Source organism: Aquarana catesbeiana, linkage group LG06 (assembly GCF_042186555.1).
Source record: "Aquarana catesbeiana isolate 2022-GZ linkage group LG06, ASM4218655v1, whole genome shotgun sequence".
NCBI classification, from domain to species: domain Eukaryota; kingdom Metazoa; phylum Chordata; class Amphibia; order Anura; family Ranidae; genus Aquarana; species Aquarana catesbeiana.
In genome coordinates, this window is record NC_133329.1 from 131,707,983 (window position 1) to 131,732,932 (window position 24,950).

General features: G+C 42.8%; 1 protein-coding gene across 2 annotated transcripts in view; it reads right to left on the reverse strand.

Annotated features, from left to right (window-relative positions):
- Positions 1-15,708: 15,708 nt before the first annotated feature.
- Positions 15,709-24,950, reverse strand: part of LOC141148928 (cytochrome P450 2W1-like) — a 103,015-nt gene continuing 93,773 nt past the window's right edge. For both annotated transcript variants that reach the window (XM_073636819.1, XM_073636820.1), the window contains 2 exons: positions 24,024-24,165; positions 15,709-20,439 (listed from right to left, as the gene is read on the reverse strand). In XM_073636819.1, coding sequence (XP_073492920.1) covers positions 20,243-20,439; positions 24,024-24,165 — 339 coding nt within the window. In that variant the 3' untranslated portion in view covers positions 15,709-20,242. The remainder of the gene's footprint in view (positions 20,440-24,023; positions 24,166-24,950) is intronic.

The window sequence follows — 24,950 nt, forward strand, 5'->3', positions numbered from 1 at the left end:
GCGTACGGGGCCCCAAAAACCAAGCACCGCCTTCAGGATTTCTAAGGGCATAAATTTTTGATTTCACTCCTCGCTGCCTATCACAGTTTTGAAGGCCATAAAATGCCATGATGGCACAAACCCCCCCCAAATGACCCCATTTTGGAAAGTAGACACCCCAAGCTATTTGCTAAGAGGCATGGTGAGTATTTTGCAGCTCTCATTTGTTTTTGAAAATGAAGAAAGTCCAGAAGAAAATTTTTTTTTTCTTTTTTCAATTTTCAAAACTTTGTGACAAAAAGTGAGGTCTGCAAAATACTCACTATACCTCTCAGCAAATAGATTTGGGTGTCTACTTTCCAAAATGGGGTCATTTGGGGGGGTTTTGTGCCACCTGGGCATTCCATGGCCTCCGAAACTGTGATAGGCAGTGAAGAGTGAATTCAAAAATTTACGCCCTTAGAAAGCCTGAAGGCGGTGCTTGGTTTTCGGGGTCCCGTGCACGGCTAGGCTCCCAAAAAGTCCCACACATGTGGTATCCCCGTACTCAGGAGAAGCAACAGAATTTATTTTGGGGTGTAATTTCACATATTCCCATGGCATGTTTGAGCAATATATCATTTAGTGACAACTTTGTGCAAAAAAAAAAAAAAAAAAAAAGAATTTGTCTCTTTCCTGCAACTTGTGTCACAATATAAAATATTCCATGGACTCGACATGCCTCTCAGCAAATAGCTTGGGGTGTCTACTTTCGAAAATGGGGTCATTTGGGGGGGTTTTGAACTGTCTTGGCATTTTATGCACAACATTTAGAAGCTTATGTCACACATCACCCACTCTTCTAACCACTTGAAGACAAAGCCCTTTCTGACACTTTTTGATTACATGAAAAAATTATTTTTTTTGCAAGAAAATTACTTTGAACCCCCAAACATTATATATTTTTTTAAAGCAAATGCCCAACAGATTAAAATGGTGGGTGTTTCATTTTTTTTTTTTCACACAGTATTTGCGCAGCGATTTTTCAAACACATTTTTTGTGGAAAAAACACACTTTTTTAAATTTTAATGCACTAAAACACACTATATTGCCCAAATGTTTGATGTAATAAAAAAGATGATCTTAGGCCGAGTACATGGATACCAAACATGACATGCTTTAAAATTGCGCACAAACGTGCAGTGGCAACAAAATTGATACATTTTTAAAAGACTTTAAAAGCCTTTACAGGTTACCACTTTAGATTTACAGAGGAGGTCTACTGCTAAAATTACTGCCCTCGATCTGACGTTCGCGGTGACACCTCACATGCATGGTGCAATTGCTGTTTACATTTGACGCCAGACCGACGCTTGCGTTCGCCTTAGCGCGAGAGCAGGGGGGACAGGGGTGCTTTTTTTTTTTTTTTTTTCTTTATTATTTTTTTGCTTTTTTATCTTATTTTTAAACTGTTCCTTTCATTTTTTTTTTTTAATCATTTTTATTGTTATCTCAGGGAATGTAAATATCCCCTATGATAGCAATAGGTAGTGACAGGTACTCTTTTTTGAAAAAATTGGGGTCTATTAGACCCTAGATCTCTCCTTTGCCCTCAAAGCATCTGACCACACCAAGATCGGTGTGAAAAAATGCTTCCCCAATTTCCCAATGGCGCTGTTTACATCCGGCGAAATCTAAGTCATAAAATGCTCGTAGCTTCCGGTTTCTTAGGCCATAGAGATGTTTGGAGCCACTCTGGTCTCTGATCAGCTCTATGGTCAGCTGGCTGAATCACCGGCTGCATTCACAGGTTCCCTGTTGAGACAGGAGAGCCAGAGAAAAACACGGAAGACGGTGGGGGGGGTCATTCCCTCCCACTGCTTGTAAAAGCAGTCTAGAGGCTAATTAGCCACTAGGATTGCTTTTACATGAAAGCCGACTGCTGGCTGAAAAGAATGATACCAAGATGATACCTAAACCTGCAGGCATCATTCTGGTATAACCACTCAAAGTCGTGAATGGCGTACCTGAAGACAAAAAAATGGTTAACAATAAAGCACAGTGAACAGTAAAGTATAAAAAATTGCATACCTGAAAAGCAAACATGATAAAACATAATAACAATAAAACATTGCAGAATAGAATACAGTAAAAAAGAACAGAACAATAGAGAGAGAGAATAGAGAGAGAGAGAACAATAAAACGACAACTATTTATTTTTTTTAATTTTTGTTTGTGTTTTTTTTTTTTTTTTTTACACTTTTTTTTGTAACTGTAACTTTTATAACTGTAACCGGTTCCAGGTTCGGGTCTCTCAAAATGCGATGGCATCTTGGGAGACCCTGTGAAAGTGTGTCCTAGTCTGTGCAATGCTGTACCCTACGCTAATACTCAACTAGTGAATGGTAGCGTTCAAAACATTCACCAATGCAAAGACCAGGATTGTCAGGACAGGAGGGACAATAATAGCAGGTGTCACGCCTATATCCGCGCTTGCTGCAGACACGACATCTTTTTTGGGGGGGTTCGTTGGGTAGGGGTACTCGGGAGGACATAAAGAAAATGCCTCTCATGCAGCCGACTGCATTTGGTTGGGGATGTGAATGGGGGAAGTACGGGTGCTGCAGAAGCGGTGGGTTCCCAATTAGGATTGGCGAATGCAGCAGGAAGGGCACTATGGGCACGACGGGCCTGTGTTTGTCTTCTTGGTGGCAGCGGGACACTACTTGTGCTTGCCACCTCACCAGCTTGAACTGCACTTATGGGACTCGCCACGTCACCAAGTGTTACTGCAGTGCTGGTTTGACTACGACCGGGGTGTACTAGGCCGCTGGCGCTTGCCAGTTCACCAAAACGCTACAAAAAAAAACTGTTAGCGATCGCAGGGATCAGTCCTGACTCTGCGAACGCTGCAGTTATGCGTTTAGTGTTTTGAAAGTGACAGTGATCGATCGATACTGCACTTGGGTGGGCTGGGCTGGGCCGGGCGGAGGGGCAAAATGCAGGTGCTAGCAGGTATCTGGGCTGATCCCGCTAACACTGCGTTTTTGGGAATCCTAAACTGCTGGGGACGCTAGTATAGATCTGATCGGATCAGATATTGATGCGTTCAGATACTATACCACTAAGGGAGGTGTACGGTGCGTGGGTGTTAGCGCTACTGGCACTAACCTGACGCTGCCTGGGGCTGGTGCTTGCCATTTCACCAAAACGCTACCAAAAAAACTGTTAGCGATAGCAGGGATCAGGCCTGACTCTGCGAACGCTGCAGTTATGCGTTTAGTGTTTTGTAAGTGACAGTGATCGATCGATACTGCACTTGGGTGGGCTGGGCCAAGCCGGGCGGAGGGGCAAAATGCAGGTGCTAGCAGGTATCTGGGCTGATCCCGCGAACACTGCGTTTTTGGGAATCCTAAACTGCTGGGGACAATAGGATAGATCTGATCGGATCAGATATTGATCCGTTCAGATACTATACCACTAAGGGAGGCGTATGCTGCATGCGTGGGTGTTAGCGCTACTGGCGCTAATCTGACGCTGCTTGGGGTGACGCATATCACCGCCGGGCGATCGGGGGGCTAAACCTTTATTCGGTAATAAACGGCGGGTGCCCTGACACTATAAAAAATAAACATACTAACCAGAGTCACCCGTAACGGTTATACAGTGATCAGTGGTGAAAGGGTTAACTAGGGGGCAATCAAGGGGTTAAAACATTTATTAGGTAGTATATGGGGGTCCCTGTCGCTATAAAACGCTGACGGCAAACCTCAATATTTACCTCACTAACTAGTGTCACCAGCGACACTAATACAGCGATCAGAAAAATGATCGCTTAGCGACACTGGTGACGGGGGGTGATCAAGGGGTTAAAACTTTATTAGGGGGGGTTAGGGGGGTACCCTAGACCTACAGGGGGCTAATACTCACTGCCCTACCACTTCTAACTGTCACAAACTGACACCAATCAGTAATCAGGAAAAAAAAAAAAAAACAGCTTGGTGTCAGTTTGTGACAGGGGGGGGTGATTGGGGGGGGGATTGGGGGGCGATCGGGGGGGGATCGGGGGTGTTTAGTGTGCCTGGCATGTTCTACTGTGTGTGTTTGTGTTTTACACTTACTCGGATGTCTTCTCTCCTCGGCGTCGGAACGGAAACTGCCAAGCCGAGGAGAGATGACATCACATCCTCTGCCTGTGTGTACTATACACAGGCAGGGAATGTTTCTCATTGGCTGGGAGCGATCGCGAGGGGGGGGCCACGATCGGATGGCCTCCCCCTCATCTCTGATCGCTCCTAGACAAATGCCGACCGCCGCTGGCATCGGGGGGGGGTCTGATTGGACCCCCCGCCCGTGGGAAGGCAATCACGTACCAGGTACGTGATTTTGCCTGCCCTTGCCGCTCTGTTCACGTATATATGCGTGAGGCGGTCGGCAAGTGGTTAACATCGCGTATAGGTCGCTATGTGGATTTTTACTTACAGCCACTAGTTAAGAAAACTCCATCATACCTCAAAGACACTACAGATACCATCAGAAAGTTAGAAGGTATTTCTTTAAAAGGAGACTATCTACTTGCTATTGCTGACGTAGCATCCTTTTATACGTGTATCCCACATAGTTTAGGTTTGGAAGCAGTCACATACTTCTTACAGGGTGACTTATCACTTACCGACATTCAAAGACGGTATATTATTGAATTATTGGAGTTCGCAACAACACACAACTATTTTTGGTTTGATAATAAATTTTATTTACAGCACAAAGGCGTAGCAATGGGGGCAAAATTTGCCCCCAGCCTCGCGAATCTTTTTATGGCCAAATGGGAGGAGGATGTCGTCTACTCTGAGCACCGACCTCGTTTGGTGTTCTGGGCCAGATACATAGACGACATCCTCCTCCTATGGGATGGGCCTTCCGAATCACTTGAAGAATTCTTCTCTATGCTTAACAGCAATGACAGGGGAATTTCCTTGACTCTTGAATACAGTCCAGTTAAGGTTCATTTTTTAGACTTGGACATAGAGATTAATTCACGCCAGTTTAATTTTAAGACTCATTTCAAATCAACTGATCGCAATAGTTTCATACCCACCGACAGTTACCATCACAGATCATGGCTTAAATCCGTCCCCCGCAGCCAGTTCTTAAGGCTGAGGAGGAATTGTACTACCACTGAGGCATTCCAATCACAAGCTCTACCATTAAAACAAAAATTCATAGACAAGGGATATGATGCAGCCACTCTGGAACTAGAAATACAATATGCCACACCAATAGATAGGAGATCACTACTGATCCCCAAAACTTCTCACTCCCCCAATGATTTTTTTAAATACTCCATGCTGACTTCTTTCTCTTCTCAACATATTAAAAACATCATGGGACGACATTGGGGGATATTGAGAAATGACCGCATATTGGGAAACATGTTACCTGAAAGACCTAAGGTCATCTACAGAGGGGCACCCTCATTACAGGATAGGATCGCTCCAAATATCATAGATCCCCCCAAACGCCAATCCTTTTTCCATGAACTAATAGGATACTTCCCATGTAAGAAATGCACGGTGTGTCGCTACAACATTAGTGGTAGACATAAAACATTGGAATTCAAGTCTAACGTAACTAATAAAACATATTCGATCAAGACGTTCTGTACTTGTGCAACTAAAAATGTGGTCTATCTTATCACCTGCCCGTGCGGAAACCATTACGTGGGTCGCACCACTAGGACGTTTTCCACCCGGGTTGGTGAGCATGTAGCAAAAATCCTAGGGGGAGACACTAAACACACTGTCCCCAGACACTACAGACAGTACCACAACCGAGATCCCTCTGGATCACAATTTCTCATTATTGACCGCTACGTCCCACCTTGGCGAGGAGGTGCCTCCACTCGGGGCGTATCTCAATTAGAAACGTATTGGATATACGAGATCCAGTCCCACTCGCCATTGGGGCTCAATGTCGAGTGGGACATTAAAGCCTTCATTAATCAATCCTAGATGTTTGTAATGCCTTACTCCTTTTTTATGATATATTTTTTAGGCTATTAATTAAGTTCCCTTTCCTTATTAAGAGATGTTATATACTAGATTGAATTATGTACAAATTATCTCTATGTATGCCTAGATTAAGATGAATATTGGTTATACATGTTATAGATTGGGCTGGGCAACTTCAGACCCCCATGTGAAATTGTGGCTCTTTAATCCTATTTTTTCGCTGCTTTTTTCATATTTATACATAACCCATATATTGGAGGATTATACCATCAAGAGTTAAATTCATATTTATACTGATGATACATGTATATATACACCAGTAAAAAGTTTTATTTATATATAATGTGATCCCATTATAAGACTCTTCCCTTTTCCATCTTTTCGCTTCATGTCCTATTTTTAGGCCTGCAGCGTATAGTTACTATGGAGCGCCACTACTTCCGTGTTTTGATGCGTTCCACTATGCAGCCAGAATGAGGTCCGACACCCCAAGGAAATTGCTGAGAGGCATGTTGAGCCCATTGAATATTTATTTTTTTTGTCCCAAGTGATTGAATAATGACAAAAAAAAAAAAAATTTACAAAAAGTTGTCACTAAATGATATATTGCTCACACAGGCCATGGGCATATGTGGGATTGCACCCCAAAATACATTCAGCTGCTTCTCCTGAGTATGGGGATACCACATGTGTGGGACTTTTTGGGAGCCTAGCCGCGTACGGGGCCCCAAAAACCAAGCACCGCCTTCAGGATTTCTAAGGGCATAAATTTTTGATTTCACTCCTCGCTGCCTATCACAGTTTTGAAGGCCATAAAATGCCATGATGGCACAAACCCCCCCCAAATGACCCCATTTTGGAAAGTAGACACCCCAAGCTATTTGCTAAGAGGCATGGTGAGTATTTTGCAGCTCTCATTTGTTTTTGAAAATGAAGAAAGTCCAGAAGAAAATTTTTTTTTTCTTTTTTCAATTTTCAAAACTTTGTGACAAAAAGTGAGGTCTGCAAAATACTCACTATACCTCTCAGCAAATAGCTTTGGGTGTCTACTTTCCAAAATGGGGTCATTTGGGGGGGTTTTGTGCCACCTGGGCATTCCATGGCCTCCGAAACTGTGATAGGCAGTGAAGAGTGAATTCAAAAATTTACGCCCTTAGAAAGCCTGAAGGCGGTGCTTGGTTTTCGGGTCCCATGCACGGCTAGGCTCCCAAAAAGTCCCACACATGTGGTATCCCCGTACTCAGGAGAAGCAACAGAATTTATTTTGGGGTGTAATTTCACATATTCCCATGGCATGTTTGAGCAATATATCATTTAGTGACAACTTTGTGCAAAAAAAAAAAAAAAAAAAAAAAGAATTTGTCTCTTTCCTGCAACTTGTGTCACAATATAAAATATTCCATGGACTCGACATGCCTCTCAGCAAATAGCTTGGGGTGTCTACTTTCGAAAATGGGGTCATTTGGGGGGGTTTTGAACTGTCTTGGCATTTTATGCACAACATTTAGAAGCTTATGTCACACATCACCCACTCTTCTAACCACTTGAAGACAAAGCCCTTTCTGACACTTTTTGATTACATGAAAAAATTATTTTTTTTGCAAGAAAATTACTTTGAACCCCCAAACATTATATATTTTTTTAAAGCAAATGCCCAACAGATTAAAATGGTGGGTGTTTCATTTTTTTTTTTTCACACAGCGATTTTTCAAACGCATTTTTTGTGGAAAAAACACACTTTTTTAAATTTTAATGCACTAAAACACACTATATTGCCCAAATGTTTGATGTAATAAAAAAGATGATCTTAGGCCGAGTACATGGATACCAAACATGACATGCTTTAAAATTGCGCACAAACGTGCAGTGGCAACAAAATTGATACATTTTTAAAAGCCTTTAAAAGCCTTTACAGGTTACCACTTTAGATTTACAGAGGAGGTCTACTGCTAAAATTACTGCCCTCGATCTGACGTTCGCGGTGACACCTCACATGCATGGTGCAATTGCTGTTTGCATTTGACGCCAGACCGACGCTTGCGTTCGCCTTAGCGCGAGAGCAGGGGGGAAAGGGGTGCTTTTTTTTTTTTTTTTTCTTTATTATTTTTTTGCTTTTTTATCTTATTTTTAAACTGTTCCTTTCATTTTTTTTTTTTAATCATTTTTATTGTTATCTCAGGGAATGTAAATATCCCCTATGATAGCAATAGGTAGTGACAGGTACTCTTTTTTGAAAAAATTGGGGTCTATTAGACCCTAGATCTCTCCTTTGCCCTCAAAGCATCTGACCACACCAAGATCGGTGTGAAAAAATGCTTCCCCAATTTCCCAATGGCGCTGTTTACATCCGGCGAAATCTAAGTCATAAAATGCTCGTAGCTTCCGGTTTCTTAGGCCATAGAGATGTTTGGAGCCACTCTGGTCTCTGATCAGCTCTATGGTCAGCTGGCTGAATCACCGGCTGCATTCTCAGGTTCCCTGTTGAGACAGGAGAGCCAGAGAAAAACACGGAAGACGGTGGGGGGGGGGTCATTCCCTCCCACTGCTTGTAAAAGCAGTCTAGAGGCTAATTAGCCACTAGGATTGCTTTTACATGAAAGCCGACCGCTGGCTGAAAAGAATGATACCAAGATGATACCTAAACCTGCAGGCATCATTCTGGTATAACCACTCAAAGTCGTGAATGGCGTACCTGAAGACAAAAAAATGGTTAACAATAAAGCACAGTGAACAGTAAAGTATAAAAAATTGCATACCTGAAAAGCAAACATGATAAAACATAATAACAATAAAACATTGCAGAATAGAATACAGTAAAAAAGAACAGAACAATAGAGAGAGAGAATAGAGAGAGAGAGAACAATAAAACGACAACTATTTATTTTTTTTAATTTTTGTTTGTGTTTTTTTTTTTTTTTTTTTTACACTTTTTTTTGTAACTGTAACTTTTATAACTGTAACCGGTTCCAGGTTCGGGTCTCTCAAAATGCGATGGCATCTTGGGAGACCCTGTGAAAGTGTGTCCTAGTCTGTGCAATGCTGTACCCTACGCTAATACTCAACTAGTGAATGGTAGCGTTCAAAACATTCACCAATGCAAAGACCAGGATTGTCAGGACAGGAGGGACAATAATAGCAGGTGTCACGCCTATATCCGCGCTTGCTGCAGACACGACATCTTTTTTGGGGGGGTTCGTTGGGTAGGGGTACTCGAGAGGACATAAAGAAAATGCCTCTCATGCAGCCGACTGCATTTGGTTGGGGATGTGAATGGGGGAAGTACGGGTGCTGCAGAAGCGGTGGGTTCCCAATTAGGATTGGCGAATGCAGCAGGAAGGGCACTATGGGCACGACGGGCCTGTGTTTGTCTTCTTGGTGGCAGCGGGACACTACTTGTGCTTGCCACCTCACCAGCTTGAACTGCACTTATGGGACTCGCCACGTCACCAAGTGTTACTGCAGTGCTGGTTTGACTACGACCGGGGTGTACTAGGCCGCTGGCGCTTGCCAGTTCACCAAAACGCTACAAAAAAAAACTGTTAGCGATCGCAGGGATCAGGCCTGACTCTGCGAACGCTGCAGTTATGCGTTTAGTGTTTTGAAAGTGACAGTGATCGATCGATACTGCACTTGGGTGGGCTGGGCTGGGCCGGGCGGAGGGGCAAAATGTAGGTGCTAGCAGGTATCTGGGCTGATCCCGCTAACACTGCGTTTTTGGGAATCCTAAACTGCTGGGGACGCTAGTATAGATCTGATCGGATCAGATATTGATGCGTTCAGATACTATACCACTAAGGGAGGTGTACGGTGCGTGGGTGTTAGCGCTACTGGCACTAACCTGACGCTGCCTGGGGCTGGTGCTTGCCATTTCACCAAAACGCTACCAAAAAAACTGTTAGCGATAGCAGGGATCAGGCCTGACTCTGCGAACGCTGCAGTTATGCGTTTAGTGTTTTGTAAGTGACAGTGATCGATCGATACTGCACTTGGGTGGGCTGGGCCGAGCCGGGCGGAGGGGCAAAATGCAGGTGCTAGCAGGTATCTGGGCTGATCCCGCGAACACTGCGTTTTTGGGAATCCTAAACTGCTGGGGACAATAGGATAGATCTGATCGGATCAGATATTGATCCGTTCAGATACTATACCACTAAGGGAGGCGTATGCTGCATGCGTGGGTGTTAGCGCTACTGGCGCTAATCTGACGCTGCTTGGGGCGACGCATATCACCGCCGGGCGATCGGGGGGCTAAACCTTTATTCGGTAATAAACGGCGGGTGCCCTGACACTATAAAAAATAAACATACTAACCAGAGTCACCCGTAACGGTTATACAGTGATCAGTGGTGAAAGGGTTAACTAGGGGGCAATCAAGGGGTTAAAACATTTATTAGGTAGTATATGGGGGTCCCTGTCGCTATAAAACGCTGACGGCAAACCTCAATATTTACCTCACTAACTAGCGTCACCAGCGACACTAATACAGTGATCAGAAAAATGATCGCTTAGCGACACTGGTGACGGGGTGTGATCAAGGGGTTAAAACTTTATTAGGGGGGGTTAGGGGGGTACCCTAGACCTACAGGGGGCTAATACACACTGCCCTACCACTTCTAACTGTCACAAACTGACACCAATCAGTAATCAGGAAAAAAAAAAAAAAACAGCTTGGTGTCAGTTTGTGACAGGGGGGGGTGATTGGGGGGGGGATTGGGGGGCGATCGGGGGGGGATCGGGGGTGTTTAGTGTGCCTGGCATGTTCTACTGTGTGTGTTTGTGTTTTACACTTACTCGGATGTCTTCTCTCCTCGGCGTCGGAACGGAAACTGCCAAGCCGAGGAGAGATGACATCACATCCTCTGCCTGTGTGTACTATACACAGGCAGGGAATGTTTCTCATTGGCTGGGAGCGATCGCGAGGGGGGGGCCACGATCGGATGGCCTCCCCCTCATCTCTGATCGCTCCTAGACAAATGCCGACCGCCGCTGGCACCGGGGGGGGGTCTGATTGGACCCCCCGCCCGTGGGAAGGCAATCACGTACCAGGTACGTGATTTTGCCTGCCCGTGCCGCTCTGTTCACGTATATATGCGTGAGGCGGTCGGCAAGTGGTTAACATCGCGTATAGGTCGCTATGTGGATTTTTACTTACAGCCACTAGTTAAGAAAACTCCATCATACCTCAAAGACACTACAGATACCATCAGAAAGTTAGAAGGTATTTCTTTAAAAGGAGACTATCTACTTGCTATTGCTGACGTAGCATCCTTTTATACGTGTATCCCACATAGTTTAGGTTTGGAAGCAGTCACATACTTCTTACAGGGTGACTTATCACTTACCGACATTCAAAGACGGTATATTATTGAATTATTGGAGTTCGCAACAACACACAACTATTTTTGGTTTGATAATAAATTTTATTTACAGCACAAAGGCGTAGCAATGGGGGCAAAATTTGCCCCCAGCCTCGCAAATCTTTTTATGGCCAAATGGGAGGAGGATGTCGTCTACTCTGAGCACCGACCTCGTTTGGTGTTCTGGGCCAGATACATAGACGACATCCTCCTCCTATGGGATGGGCCTTCCGAATCACTTGAAGAATTCTTCTCTATGCTTAACAGCAATGACAGGGGAATTTCCTTGACTCTTGAATACAGTCCAGTTAAGGTTCATTTTTTAGACTTGGACATAGAGATTAATTCACGCCAGTTTAATTTTAAGACTCATTTCAAATCAACTGATCGCAATAGTTTCATACCCACCGACAGTTACCATCACAGATCATGGCTTAAATCCGTCCCCCGCAGCCAGTTCTTAAGGCTGAGGAGGAATTGTACTACCACTGAGGCATTCCAATCACAAGCTCTACCATTAAAACAAAAATTCATAGACAAGGGATATGATGCAGCCACTCTGGAACTAGAAATACAATATGCCACACCAATAGATAGGAGATCACTACTGATCCCCAAAACTTCTCACTCCCCCAATGATTTTTTTAAATACTCCATGCTGACTTCTTTCTTTTCTCAACATATTAAAAACATCATGGGACGACATTGGGGGATATTGAGAAATGACCGCATATTGGGAAACATGTTACCTGAAAGACCTAAGGTCATCTACAGAGGGGCACCCTCATTACAGGATAGGATCGCTCCAAATATCATAGATCCCCCCAAACGCCAATCCTTTTTCCATGAACTAATAGGATACTTCCCATGTAAGAAATGCACGGTGTGTCGCTACAACATTAGTGGTAGACATAAAACATTGGAATTCAAGTCTAACGTAACTAATAAAACATATTCGATCAAGACGTTCTGTACTTGTGCAACTAAAAATGTGGTCTATCTTATCACCTGCCCGTGCGGAAACCATTACGTGGGTCGCACCACTAGGACGTTTTCCACCCGGGTTGGTGAGCATGTAGCAAAAATCCTAGGGGGAGACACTAAACACACTGTCCCCAGACACTACAGACAGTACCACAACCGAGATCCCTCTGGATCACAATTTCTCATTATTGACCGCTACGTCCCACCTTGGCGAGGAGGTGCCTCCACTCGGGGCGTATCTCAATTAGAAACGTATTGGATATACGAGATCCAGTCCCACTCGCCATTGGGGCTCAACGTCGAGTGGGACATTAAAGCCTTCATTAATCAATCCTAGATGTTTGTAATGCCTTACTCCTTTTTTATGATATATTTTTTAGGCTATTAATTAAGTTCCCTTTCCTTATTAAGAGATGTTATATACTAGATTGAATTATGTACAAATTATCTCTATGTATGCCTAGATTAAGATGAATATTGGTTATACATGTTATAGATTGGGCTGGGCAACTTCAGACCCCCATGTGAAATTGTGGCTCTTTAATCCTATTTTTTCGCTGCTTTTTTCATATTTATACATAACCCATATATTGGAGGATTATACCATCAAGAGTTAAATTCATATTTATACTGATGATACATGTATATATACACCAGTAAAAAGTTTTATTTATATATAATGTGATCCCATTATAAGACTCTTCCCTTTTCCATCTTTTCGCTTCATGTCCTATATTTAGGCCTGCAGCGTATAGTTACTATGGAGCGCCACTACTTCCGTGTTTTGATGCGTTCCACTATGCAGCCAGAATGAGGTCCGACATGCAACGTCTTGACGTCACTACGTCTCAAATTGGCGCTACGTCTTAGCTCCATGTAGACGTCGGCGGACGTATGGACTGCAAGCTTAATATATCTCGCTGCCATAGTGATGCGCATGCTTGCGCTCCATCAGATCTTCCAGAGAGAGGCGTGCAACGCACGCGGCCGGCGCCATCTTTCTTCCACCCGGAAGTAACGTCTCATTCACACGAGTACCGATTGGAGCCATAATTTTACAGGGGGGTCACTTATTACATATAAAGGGCAGTGAGTGAAGTGGTATGGCACCCCAGATGATGTCCAGTAGGACGAAATGTGTCGGGACTGTCTGCTGATACCACCTACACTGCCTGGTTTTATCCACTTTCAGCGCTGTATTTTATCTTCACAAATGCTGTGGATATCTGATTGGATTTACCTCTGCCATACACAACTTCTACAAGTATCCTGGTCATCCTTACTACATTTCCAGAGATCCTCATCTATACAAGCCTAATTGGCACAGTGGGTATATATCCGTCTGTGTTCAATTGTTCTGGTAAGCCCCCCACTTCTTCATATGGTGGTGGATCTACTATCAACACTATACTACTATTTCTCTACATTTTTTTTGGTGTTTATATACACCCCAATGGATGTTTTATAGACTCACCTTTATTATTTTCTACTGGATATACATATATTCAAGTGGACACTCTTTGGACTTTACTTTCAACAAGTGTGTCATTTTGAACATTTGCTTAATTATGTTTAACTAATTTCTGCTATTATGTATATCAGGAACAACAGATAATCACTATATACTTTTTAGCGCTGCACTTTCCCATTTTCCACTATATCTTGCACAGGTTTAGATCACTAGTTTGTGTCAGCTGCTTATGTTTTCTTTTGACAGCGTGGTATTCACACATACCGTATATACTCGAGTATAAGTCGAGTTTTTCAGCACATTTTTTTGTCCTGAAAGTGCCCCCTTCGACTTATACTCGAGTCAAGCACTTTTCTGCAGCAAAAAAAAACATTTTCCGAACCGGTTTGGTGAGCAAACCCAGTGGAACTGGTTCCACAACATATCCAAAGCTGGGGTTCCTAGGACCAAGTGGCCCCGAGATACGGGATTGGATATTTTATGGTGCTAGGTCCACTGGGTTTGCTCACTAAATTTCCAAAGTCGGTCAACTGTGTCCATCTGCAGCAATGTCATTTCGGGACCCTTTGGGTTCAGAGACCCCAAATTTTGGCTGCAGCTAGAGGGCATCTAGGAACCCTTAACTACCGAGTTTGAAGTTCGGGGGACCTATGGCTGCAAATGGGCACAGTGAGGCTGCAAATGAGCATTGTTGACCCTCTTTTCCACTTACAGTAGCTGTGCATTTCTCACCCTCGTCTTATACTCGGGTCACTAAGTTTTTCCCATTTTTTTTTTTTTAAATTAGGGCCTCGACTTATACTCGGAATGACTTATACTCGAGTATATACGGTATATTTTTTTTACATAAGTATAGCACTACCCCCATAGGAGTTGCAAATGTCAGGGTTCCCCACTGCTTCATAACCAGCATCACACAGCATTTCCTTCTTGCATCCAAACTCAGAAAATAGTCTTTGACTTGTTTTTGTTGTTTTATTAGGGGATAATAAACTTGGATGGGGTAGGGATTTTTGGGATGCCCAACTTAACAGCAACAATAAATCCAGGGACAACTTCCTCCTTATATACAGCTTCCACTTTTTCTTCCTGCAAATCCTTCTCCTTTGCAAAGTGCATTGCAGGGTGTTCGGTGGGGCGAACACCCACTGAACACCGTGCAAATATAGGTGTTCCCTGAACAGCGCAAACAGCCAATGTTTGGCCCGAACTGATGCTCGGGCCAAACTGTTTACTCAACTCTATTAATATCATATAGTAAAAAAACAAATATCATTGAATAATAAACTAAATGTGCAGCACAAAAAAAAAATTACAGTCAAGAAATTCATAAAAAACTTCCAAAATAAAGTGCAAGAAATGGTGACTATAACAATCACTCTATCAGTGACAAATGCCAAAAAGTATATATATATATATATATATATATATATATATATATATATATATATATATATATATATAAACAGTCCATATGCAGTCCCAGTCTATTGCAAAATAATTACTCAGTGTTGAAACAATGAAAAATTTTAGCTCAGGTGCTAATAGTCAAAAGTCTTATGTGCAAAAAAGGAATAACCCAAATTTCCACATCTCCACCAAGGACAGGACAAGCAGCACAAACCGCTTACCAAATTAACCTGAGTGGTCAAATAGAGCTGTTGAGAACATTCCCCAGGTAGGTTGGGTGTAGCGTGGTGCGACAACAATATCACAGTCCAAATGTAACGAAAGAACGTGTATTGAAATTATGCAAAGACAGTTCATAATATACCCGGTGCAAAGACAGCCCAGCAGGCAACACTCCTGGGTCCAACAGTTTGTAGACAGCATGTCTCAGCCGAACTGACAGTGCCTGTTAGGAGGGGCAGAATGTGGCCTGGCTGTCTCGTGCCCAAGCAGGAAGATGTCGAGAGATTGCGAGCTCTACTCTTTCCCTCCTCGTAAGGAACCTTTTCCTGCTGCTAGTTCTGTCCCTTCCAGATATGGTACCTGTCCCTACTCTACCCACTCGCAAAATTTGTGCCTAGCCTGGGAGCAAGGGCCTTAAATAGCCTCCGTCTGACTCAAGATGGCTGCTGGAGTCACATAGGGCAACAGCATACAATTGGATAGCTTCCCCAGTGACCCAGGAATCCATAGGAGAATCATGTTCCTCTTGACTTCCTCTCCAGCTGCAATGCTGCTATGGAGAAGCGTCACCTACAGTGGAGAAAGTAGACGGCACCTGCCTTTACCCAGGTAGCCAAGTCAATGGATCTGTGTAAATTATTTTCTTTATTTTGTTAATTTTTGTTTTCCAATATTCTGGAACTTGCACACATGAAATGTGATAACGTAAGACAAAAATTAGCTAAATAAAGAAAAGTCTTTGCATAAATCCTTCCATTGGGCTACCTGAGGATTGTTCCACTCAATATTTGGGGGTCATTTTAATTTCGTAAGCAGTTTGTGTTGCTTGTCCTGTCCTCAGTGGAGACGTGGTAATCTGGGTGATTCTTTTTTTTTTTTTTTTGCACAGAAGATATCTTAATATTAGCACCTGAGTTTTATGTGTTCACTGTTATAACAGAAGTTGCATGTAGGCTGTTTGCGAACAGAAGAGTTAAAAAAAATTTGCTTTGGTTCACGAACTACGCTTCGTTTCGTGAACATGAGCCGCGGCCATCTTTCCTGCACTGACACGTTCATATTGAGAAGAGCAGTGCAAGATGAGAGTCTTAGGAGAACCTGCCCACTCAGATAGGGGTTTCTGTCCCCCGATTAACATGAGGGTGGGCTCACTTGATTGGGAATAATGGAAAAACAGTTCATATGAATTCTACAACTTTATCATGCCCTCAGATGATCTTTTCCTGGATGCATAGTGCTATTTTATGTCCCCTAGATTAGTCATTTAAATTGGGGTTTGGGATTATTTCCAACAAGTATTAAAGAGCTGCCTTGGAGGCTACCATTCAACAAGTAGCAACATTGGATAGAGAAGTTATCTTGGACCCTAAGGATAAATCTGTTAAGGAGGGGGAATATGAATGGTCTTTCCATACTACCTATTCTAGTCAGCACAGAATGGTTAACCAACTGCTTAAAAAGCACTAGAGAGTATTAAAAAGTGATGAGATTCTGGGACCTGCTCTCCCTGAACAGCCAAGTGTTCTTTAGGAAAACCCCCGGATTGACACATCTAAGAGCCCCCAATGTTGTGGAACCACCAATTAGGCCCTCTTTCTTTGTGAATCTAAAAGTATTTTTCCCTTGTCGGAAGTGTCCAGTATGCAAATGTATGGGTCCAAATTCCATCAGGACCACAACGATTTCATCTAAGGTAATGGGCTAAATCATACCAGATTGAAAACTTCATATCTTGTAACACGAAGAATGTGGTTTACCTACTGGAATGCAGTTGTGGGAAACAATATGTTGAGAGGACCAAGAGGGCGCTACATGTTAAAGTGGGTGAACATCTAGCCAATATCAGTAAGAGATTTCCAAAACACAACCTTTCCAGGCATTTTGCATTTAAACATAATAAGGACCCAACACAACTGAAGGTGGTGGATATCGAGGTGGGCATACCACATTGGAGGGGCATGAACATGGTTCGACATATATCCAGGTGAGAAACTCGCTGGATATGCGAACTCCGATCCCAACAGCCAAAGGGGTTAAATGTTGAGTGGGACATGAATAGTTTTATTAATAATAGTTAACTTTATTAGGCGAATACATTTATTCAATATTTTATTTAGTATCCTATTTAGTATTTTATTATACGTATTTTATTGAGAATATTTACCAACCACCATATAAGGCACTAATATGAATATGCCATTAGAGTAATTGGAATATTATATGGGGGGATTGAATGTATTAAAATTGAGGGTAACACTACGTTTGTTCCATTGTTGCTGGAATAGGGGGCAGTGGATCTTTTGGACGATGGACGCCATGGGAGGAATCTCTGGCTACAGTAACATGGTGATGCGGTCCATGCTGGTTAGTGGACACACTGCCCTCTAGTGACCAGCACTAATACTGCTATTTGGTTATTAGTAAGTGATGATATGGTCATACTAGGATTAATTGTGTTTTAGATAACCATATATAGGATCTGTATACTTTTAAATGAGTGTGTGGACCGATCGTATATGCTGATTTAAACAGCAATATGTTTGGTCATATGTTGCTGAAATAGAGCGCAGTGGATCCCTTGGAACATGGCCGCCATGTTAATAGTCTTGGGCGACGGAAATATGGCGGTGCGGTTCATGCTGGTTTTGATTACCAGCAGCACTGCTCCCTAGTGTTCGGCAACAGAAATTTTCTCTGAATATAAGGAAATGATGTAAGCACCGCTGACCCTTACTGCCTCACAGAAGAAGTCCCATTGGAAGAAACGTATGTCAATGCACATATAGACCCTGGAAGGTCTAAAAATCTGGTAAGAAGATATACTTACCCTATCTATTCTGTGGGGAGCACCGGTGTCTTCACAAATTGAGAATTGGATCAGCACACGTTTTGAGTTCACTTTATGGATGTGGAATTGGGACACTCGGACTATTAACAATTTTTCTTTTTTAATTTTTTCATTTTTTCACGTTTTCATTTTTATTGCATTGTATTAGATTATTTTTTTTGCACTTTAATCATTAAGGGCATGGTTTGACAGCTCTACACGTTTTGATTTTAAGTATTAAAGAGGAGCTATAGTTTTGTTTTTCTTTTTTCTTTTTAGATATACACATGAAAGAGGTCAGCTTAACCACTTTCCGCCTGGCCTATAGCAGATTGGCAGCCGGGCGGTGGTTCTGTTATCCTGACTGGGCGCGCATATGACGTCCAGCAGGATAACATGCCGGCACACGCCCACGGGGGCGCAGCATGGCGATCGGAGATGCTGGGTGTTAGTCTGACACACTGCATCTCCAATCGTAGAAAGGAGCCTCTGACAGAGGCTTCTTACCACGTGATCAGCTGTGACCAATCACAGCTGATCATCGCGTGAACCAGGAAGTGCCGTTAAATGGCATTCCTCGGTTCACGCTGACAGGGAGAGACGATCGGCGGCTCTCCCTGTCAGAGGGGGGGGGGTCTGCGCTGATAATCAGCACAGCCCCCATCAGATGTGCCCATCAGCTGCCAATCAGTACTCATCAGCTGCCAGTCAGTGCTCCATCAATAACATCTGTCAGTGCCAATCAGTGCCCACCACAGTGCCAATCAGTGCAAATCACAGTGCCAATCAGTCCCCAGCAGTAACACCTGTCAGTATCTCATCATCAGTGCTGCCCATCCGTTCCATCTATTAGTGTCCATCAGTGCCACCTGTCAGTACCCATCAGTGCTGCATATCAGTGCCGCCTATCGGTGCCCATCAGTGCTGCATATCAGTGCCGCCTATCAGTGCCTATCAATTCTACATATCAGTGCCTACTCAACAGTGCCCATCAGCACCACCTTATCAGTGCCAACTTATCAGTGCTGCCTCATCAGTGCCCATCAGTGCCGCCTCATCAATGCCAGTCAGTGAAGGAGAAAACTAAATTTTATGACAGAAATTAAGAAAAACTTTTTTTTCCAAAAATTGTGGTCTTTTTTAGTTTGTTTAGCAAAAAATAAAAACCCCAGAGGTGATCAAATACCACAAAAAGAAAGCTCTTTTTGTGGGAAGAAAATGATAAAAATCTAGTTTGGGAACAGTGTTGCATGACCGCGCAATTGTCATTCAAAGTGCTACAGCACTGAAAGCTGAAAATTGTCCTGGGCAGGAAGGGGCGAACGTGCCTGGTATTGAAGTGGTTAATGTAAAAGACCATATGTAATATATGTTTAAAATCCTTTTTTTGTACATACATTTCCTAATTTTACTGTATATACAAACAAAAAAAAAGTTCAGAATGGATTAACCTGATTTACTTTGAACCCTATGGGAAAATTTGTCTCAGTTCACAACCAATTTGGTTTGCGACCAGAGCCCCTTCACAAATTGAGGTACCACTGCGTATATATATATATATATATATATATATATATATATATATATATATATACTGTATATATGCCTTTTTGCACTTGTCATATATAGAGTGCCAACCATGGTTGTTATGGTCACCATTCCTTGCACTTTATTTTGGATGTTTTTTATTGTTTTTGTATATGAATTTTTACTTTGATTGTAAAAATTGTTTAGCACTGTACATTCAGTTTTTGTTTATCATATAACACTGCTTAAATTCTAACTATGTTATAAAATGCATATTTCCCAATATATGACACAAGCAGTTATAATAAATCACATGCTGAAAACTTGACACGAAGTAGAGGAAAAGATTGTAAAAAGCAAAGTGCTCCACTGTAAGAGAACTTTGCTCCTATATGGAGCCCATGAGACCACTGAGCTGCGTGGCCTCTTAAAAAATCAATTGCAAACTGCATACGGTGTGTTGTCATTACTTTAAATTTGCTAAACTGCCTCTATTCTAGGTGTAGCAACAACATAGTAGTTCTTAGGTCTTGAAATGAAGAAAGGATCTGCAGTGAGGTTCAAGTCTTCCTTTTTCACTTCTGGTGGAGGAGTGAATGTAAACTTTTGTAACATTCCTGTGATGAAAATGAAAAGTTCCATCCTGGCCAGACTCTCCCCAGCACACACCCTGCGTCCTGTGTATAAAAGATAAATAAATGGTTATTAGGCCAAAGTTAGGCTTAAAGTGGACAGTTGTCGTGCAATTCCTAGCCCATGTGTGGTTAGTGCAGGATTTGCAGGATTTACATCTATTAATGTTGTGTTTAGACTGAGGCAAGTAGTGCCCTCCATAACACAAATACAGTATTTCTTACATTGGTGGTCAACGGGAAGAATGCTTCTTACAGTGGTGGTCAGTGGGAAGATTGTCACTCTAACAGATATCTGAAAAGATCATTGATATTAGTGGTGGAGGAACCCTAGAGCTGAGAAAGGCTGCTCTAAATACAAGAGTCATAGGCGTCACCTCTCCCTCAATGTGTTCTGGATTCCCATCTCACCGGTATAAAATGCCCTTATTCTTTGGAGGCACTGCTTTATACTGTCATTGGGCACAGTGGACACTCTGTAACCAGTAGGGCGGGGTCTGGAACACTCACTGAATTGCAACCCCAGTGTATCAAGTAGAAGATCAGGGTAGTCAGCAGGCAGAAACAGAGTTTGTTTGCGTTCCCTTTTGCCCTGTTATAGCAGTAATCACTAGCTATTTCCTGTAATGTGTATCAAGTGTATGTTCCCAATCTCATGTCTGCAGTAAGAATGGGCGAACGGTTCGAACCAAGCATAAATTCAGGGTGAACATTGGCTGTTCGTAATTTCTCAGAAAAACAGAATTATAGGGTCGTTCGACCATTTGTTCAGCCCGTCGAACGACCACAATGCACTGCACCGCCGCGCAGTGCATTGAAAGCCCTGATCAGCTGAAGCAATGAAAGCTTCGCCCAATCAGGGCACAGAGCACTATCAGAACCATGATTGGACGCTGTCATGATGATTGTATCCAATCATGGCTCATTGCTCTTAATCCCGCCCCACATTATAAAAGTATTCTTTCCATAGCGGCCATTTGTAGTGTAATAGTGAGGTGGAGAGAGATATAACAGGGCTCGATTCAGTGCTATTAGACAGTTAGTGTGCTATAGTGTTTTATTCTGATTCTATTGTCAGAGTAGAATATCGGTTTCGTGTGCATCTAGGGATAGTTCAGTGTGATTGTAGCGGTGCCCCTGGGTGGTCGCTGCGTGTTTCAACATCCGCACATCACCCTGTTTGTCAGACTTCCATTTTAGGCACACTTTCTCCAGACAATGAACAGTCTCTTGCTTGTTTTTGTTGTTTTTTTTAGGGGATTAAGCTTGGATGGGGAAAAGGGACATAGGATGCCCAAATGATGAATACTTCTCAATGAAATTAATGTTGGTTGAGTCTAAATTTGACAGTGTCTTCCTCTGCACATCTCCTCCAGCACACTACTTGAGATCACTTGCTTCACTTCACTGTCCAAATCTAGGTTTCTGTCACCTTTAGCACATGGCTAGGCATCACACTGAATAAGTCTTTCCTAGTAGCCCTTTACAGGCAGGGGTCTGCAGTCCCCTTTGTGGTAGCAACCATTTAAGTTGAGAAGAATAGATGTACTAACTGACACTTGGTGGACTACTGATCCCAGCACATCCAATGCAAATCCTGCCAGCCCTCGTGGCTGCAACGGCTTGGCTCCAAAACAACACCACAGTCTCTTCCTCTGGCTCCACATCCAAATCCTGGCATGTCTCTCCCAGAGCTTCACACTGTGCTTCTCATTCACTGATCCCGGCATGGATCCCTCCTGAATGACTTTCCTGGCAGTGCTCCCAACTGTCCTCTTCCTGCTCCTGTTCCAGAACACCTCTCAATGAACGTGTAGAGAGAGGCTCCCTCCCAGCTTCCGAGCTCCAGGCCTGAGTTCACCCCCCCCAGGAAGGGGGTTTCCTCAGGCCCACAACTCCATCACTCAGTTCTTCCACCCGACAACTCCTCCCACATCAGGCTGACCATTGGTATATATATATATATATATATATATATATATATATATATAGAAGGCCTGCCCCTTGCCAATCCTAGTTGGGGATTAGTCGGGGCTCCTACATTCACACCCCATGTCACTCCAGCTCTCTGCCCTGTCTCTTTTCCAGAACCTTCTGAAAACCAGAGGAGGCGCCCAAGAGCTGAAGCACATGTCAATCACCTGCTGCTACACTAAACCACTCCCCTGCCCCCAGATCAAAAACAAACAGGCCTAGCTCACAGCCATAGGCGTGCGCACAGGGTGTGCCGAGTGTGCCTGGGCACACCCTAATCACCCCATGTGCATTAGCATTATCCAGGGGTGGCACAAGGTGGGTGGTTGGGGTGCCGGTGGCCAGTGTAAATGCCCCCAATATATTAAAGGCTAGGTTCAACTAGGAACAGATTACACCTATACTTAGGATGTAAGGTAATATGCTCCCAATCAACTGTCTCCCACCATCAGAGCCTCCTCCCTGTGACAGCAGGTGGCACTCATGTGTATTTGAGCTTTGGGGTGCACACCCTAATGCAATAGGCTGCGCACACCTATGCTCACAGCATAGGCCTGCCTAAATTTACCTGGTAGACTGTGCCACATGAGTGTAGTGCGACCATTCATCTTTACATTAGTGTGAATGTAGGGATAGTTCAGTCCTTGTGAGTGTATTGCGACCACCATTCATCTTTACATTAGTGTGAATGTAGCAATAGTTCAGTCATTGCGAGTGTAGTGCGACCATTCATCTTTACATTAGTGTGAATGTAGGGATAATTCAGTCAGTATGAATGTAATGGCCGTTTAATACAGTGTATTCTATTGCGTTACTGCAAGTTTAATGCCATATAGTTCTGTGTGTTACTGCAAGTTTAATGCCATATAGTTCTGTGCGTTACTGCACGTTTGACGCAGTATATTGCAGTATATTATAGTGCATCCATGGAGTGTGTCTGTTTCGTGAACACTCAAATTAAAGTGCACCCAACACCACGTTCCATTGATTAAAGTGCATCCAAGTACACATTTACACATCTTTATTACATTTTGTTAATAAGCACCCCCAATCCCATCATGTCTGGGAGGACAGCAGCGTATGTGTGCACAGCAAAAGGTGGAGGTGGTCAGTCCTCAGGCAAGGCATCATTTCCTCTGTTTAGTATGTGCCAAAGCCACTATGACGCATTGGCACTGGCCCTGAAGAAACGGCACGAGCAGGCTGTTTCTTTAGTGCGCATGCACCCATGACGTCCACGCAAGAGCATATGGTAAATATCTCCTAAACCGTGCAGGTTTAAGAAATATTTACAGTACCTACAGGTAAGCCTTATTATAGCCTTACCTGTAGGTACAAGTGGTGTAACTAGGTTTACAACCACTTTAAATTTATGTGCAGCCCTTTGGTGCTGTTGGAAACTATACTCCTCAGAAGACAGGACACAGGCCCATGTCAAGAAAGATGACCTTCACTGTTCTATAACTTGCACCCAGTGTGCATCTGTGGGTGGATCATTACACATAGGCAAGGTACCCCTATAAATTACCAATAAATAAGTTAGATTAGTGCATTGGAAACATCTATCGTGTTGTTATTTGTTCTGTTCTGTTGAATCCCTGAAATCAAATTCATAGTATTTTATATATAGTAGAGTTAGTATTTTATTTGCTCACCTTTGGAGAATGCAAAGAATTCATCTCTCTTCAAAAACTTCCCATTAGCGTCAAGGAAATGATTGGGGTTAAATCCCCTGGGGTTCTCCCATTTAGTTTCATCATATAAAATTGATGTGAAAAGAGGAATCACTGTGGTTCCCTAATAAATAATAATGAATAAGATTAAATATCAACTGACCTTTAATTATATTTTTCAGAGACAACAATGTCTCACTATTACCCGTGTTTTATCACAATGATTTCCTCAAGCTCCTGAGGAAGTCATTGTGAAAAAACATGTGTTGGGCAGGTCCTTGTCATGTCACTACACAGTCTGAAAAAATGTGAATGCATTTATTTTAAAGTGCCTGATGGTATTTAACTATTGTGAGTTTCGCTTTTTCCCTTGATATAATCATATGGATCTGGGATATTTAACTGTGGTGTCTATATGTCAAAAGGAATAGGAAGTCCGCGCAAATGGATTTAATTAGAAGCCTGATTGGGAAAGTATATTGCTTAATGATAGACTGCTGCCCTCACATACGCTGACTCCACAATGGGTGGAGTGAGCGGAAAATAGTGGAAAAAAAGAAAAATGTGTGAGTGTGGCGCTGTCCCAGAGCTTTTTGGTGAAGTCAGTGAATGTAAAAAGAAAAGTATGGATATATGCACTTATATCCAAGATGTCTTATATTGTATTCCCTTAAATGAGGTATGTATGATAGTTGTTACCACTCCTATAGGGTTAAAGTGACTGGTGTTTTAAACATAATAAGTGCAATAGATCACATCCAAGATGTCTAGTGCTGTGAGAAATCAGTTTTACCACTCCTTTGAGCATAAAGTGGTCTGTGTCTAAAACATTTGGAAAACACAAAAATGCAATAAATACATCACACGTGACATGCATAAATTTTAAAAGTGTCTAGTGTTAAATGACAA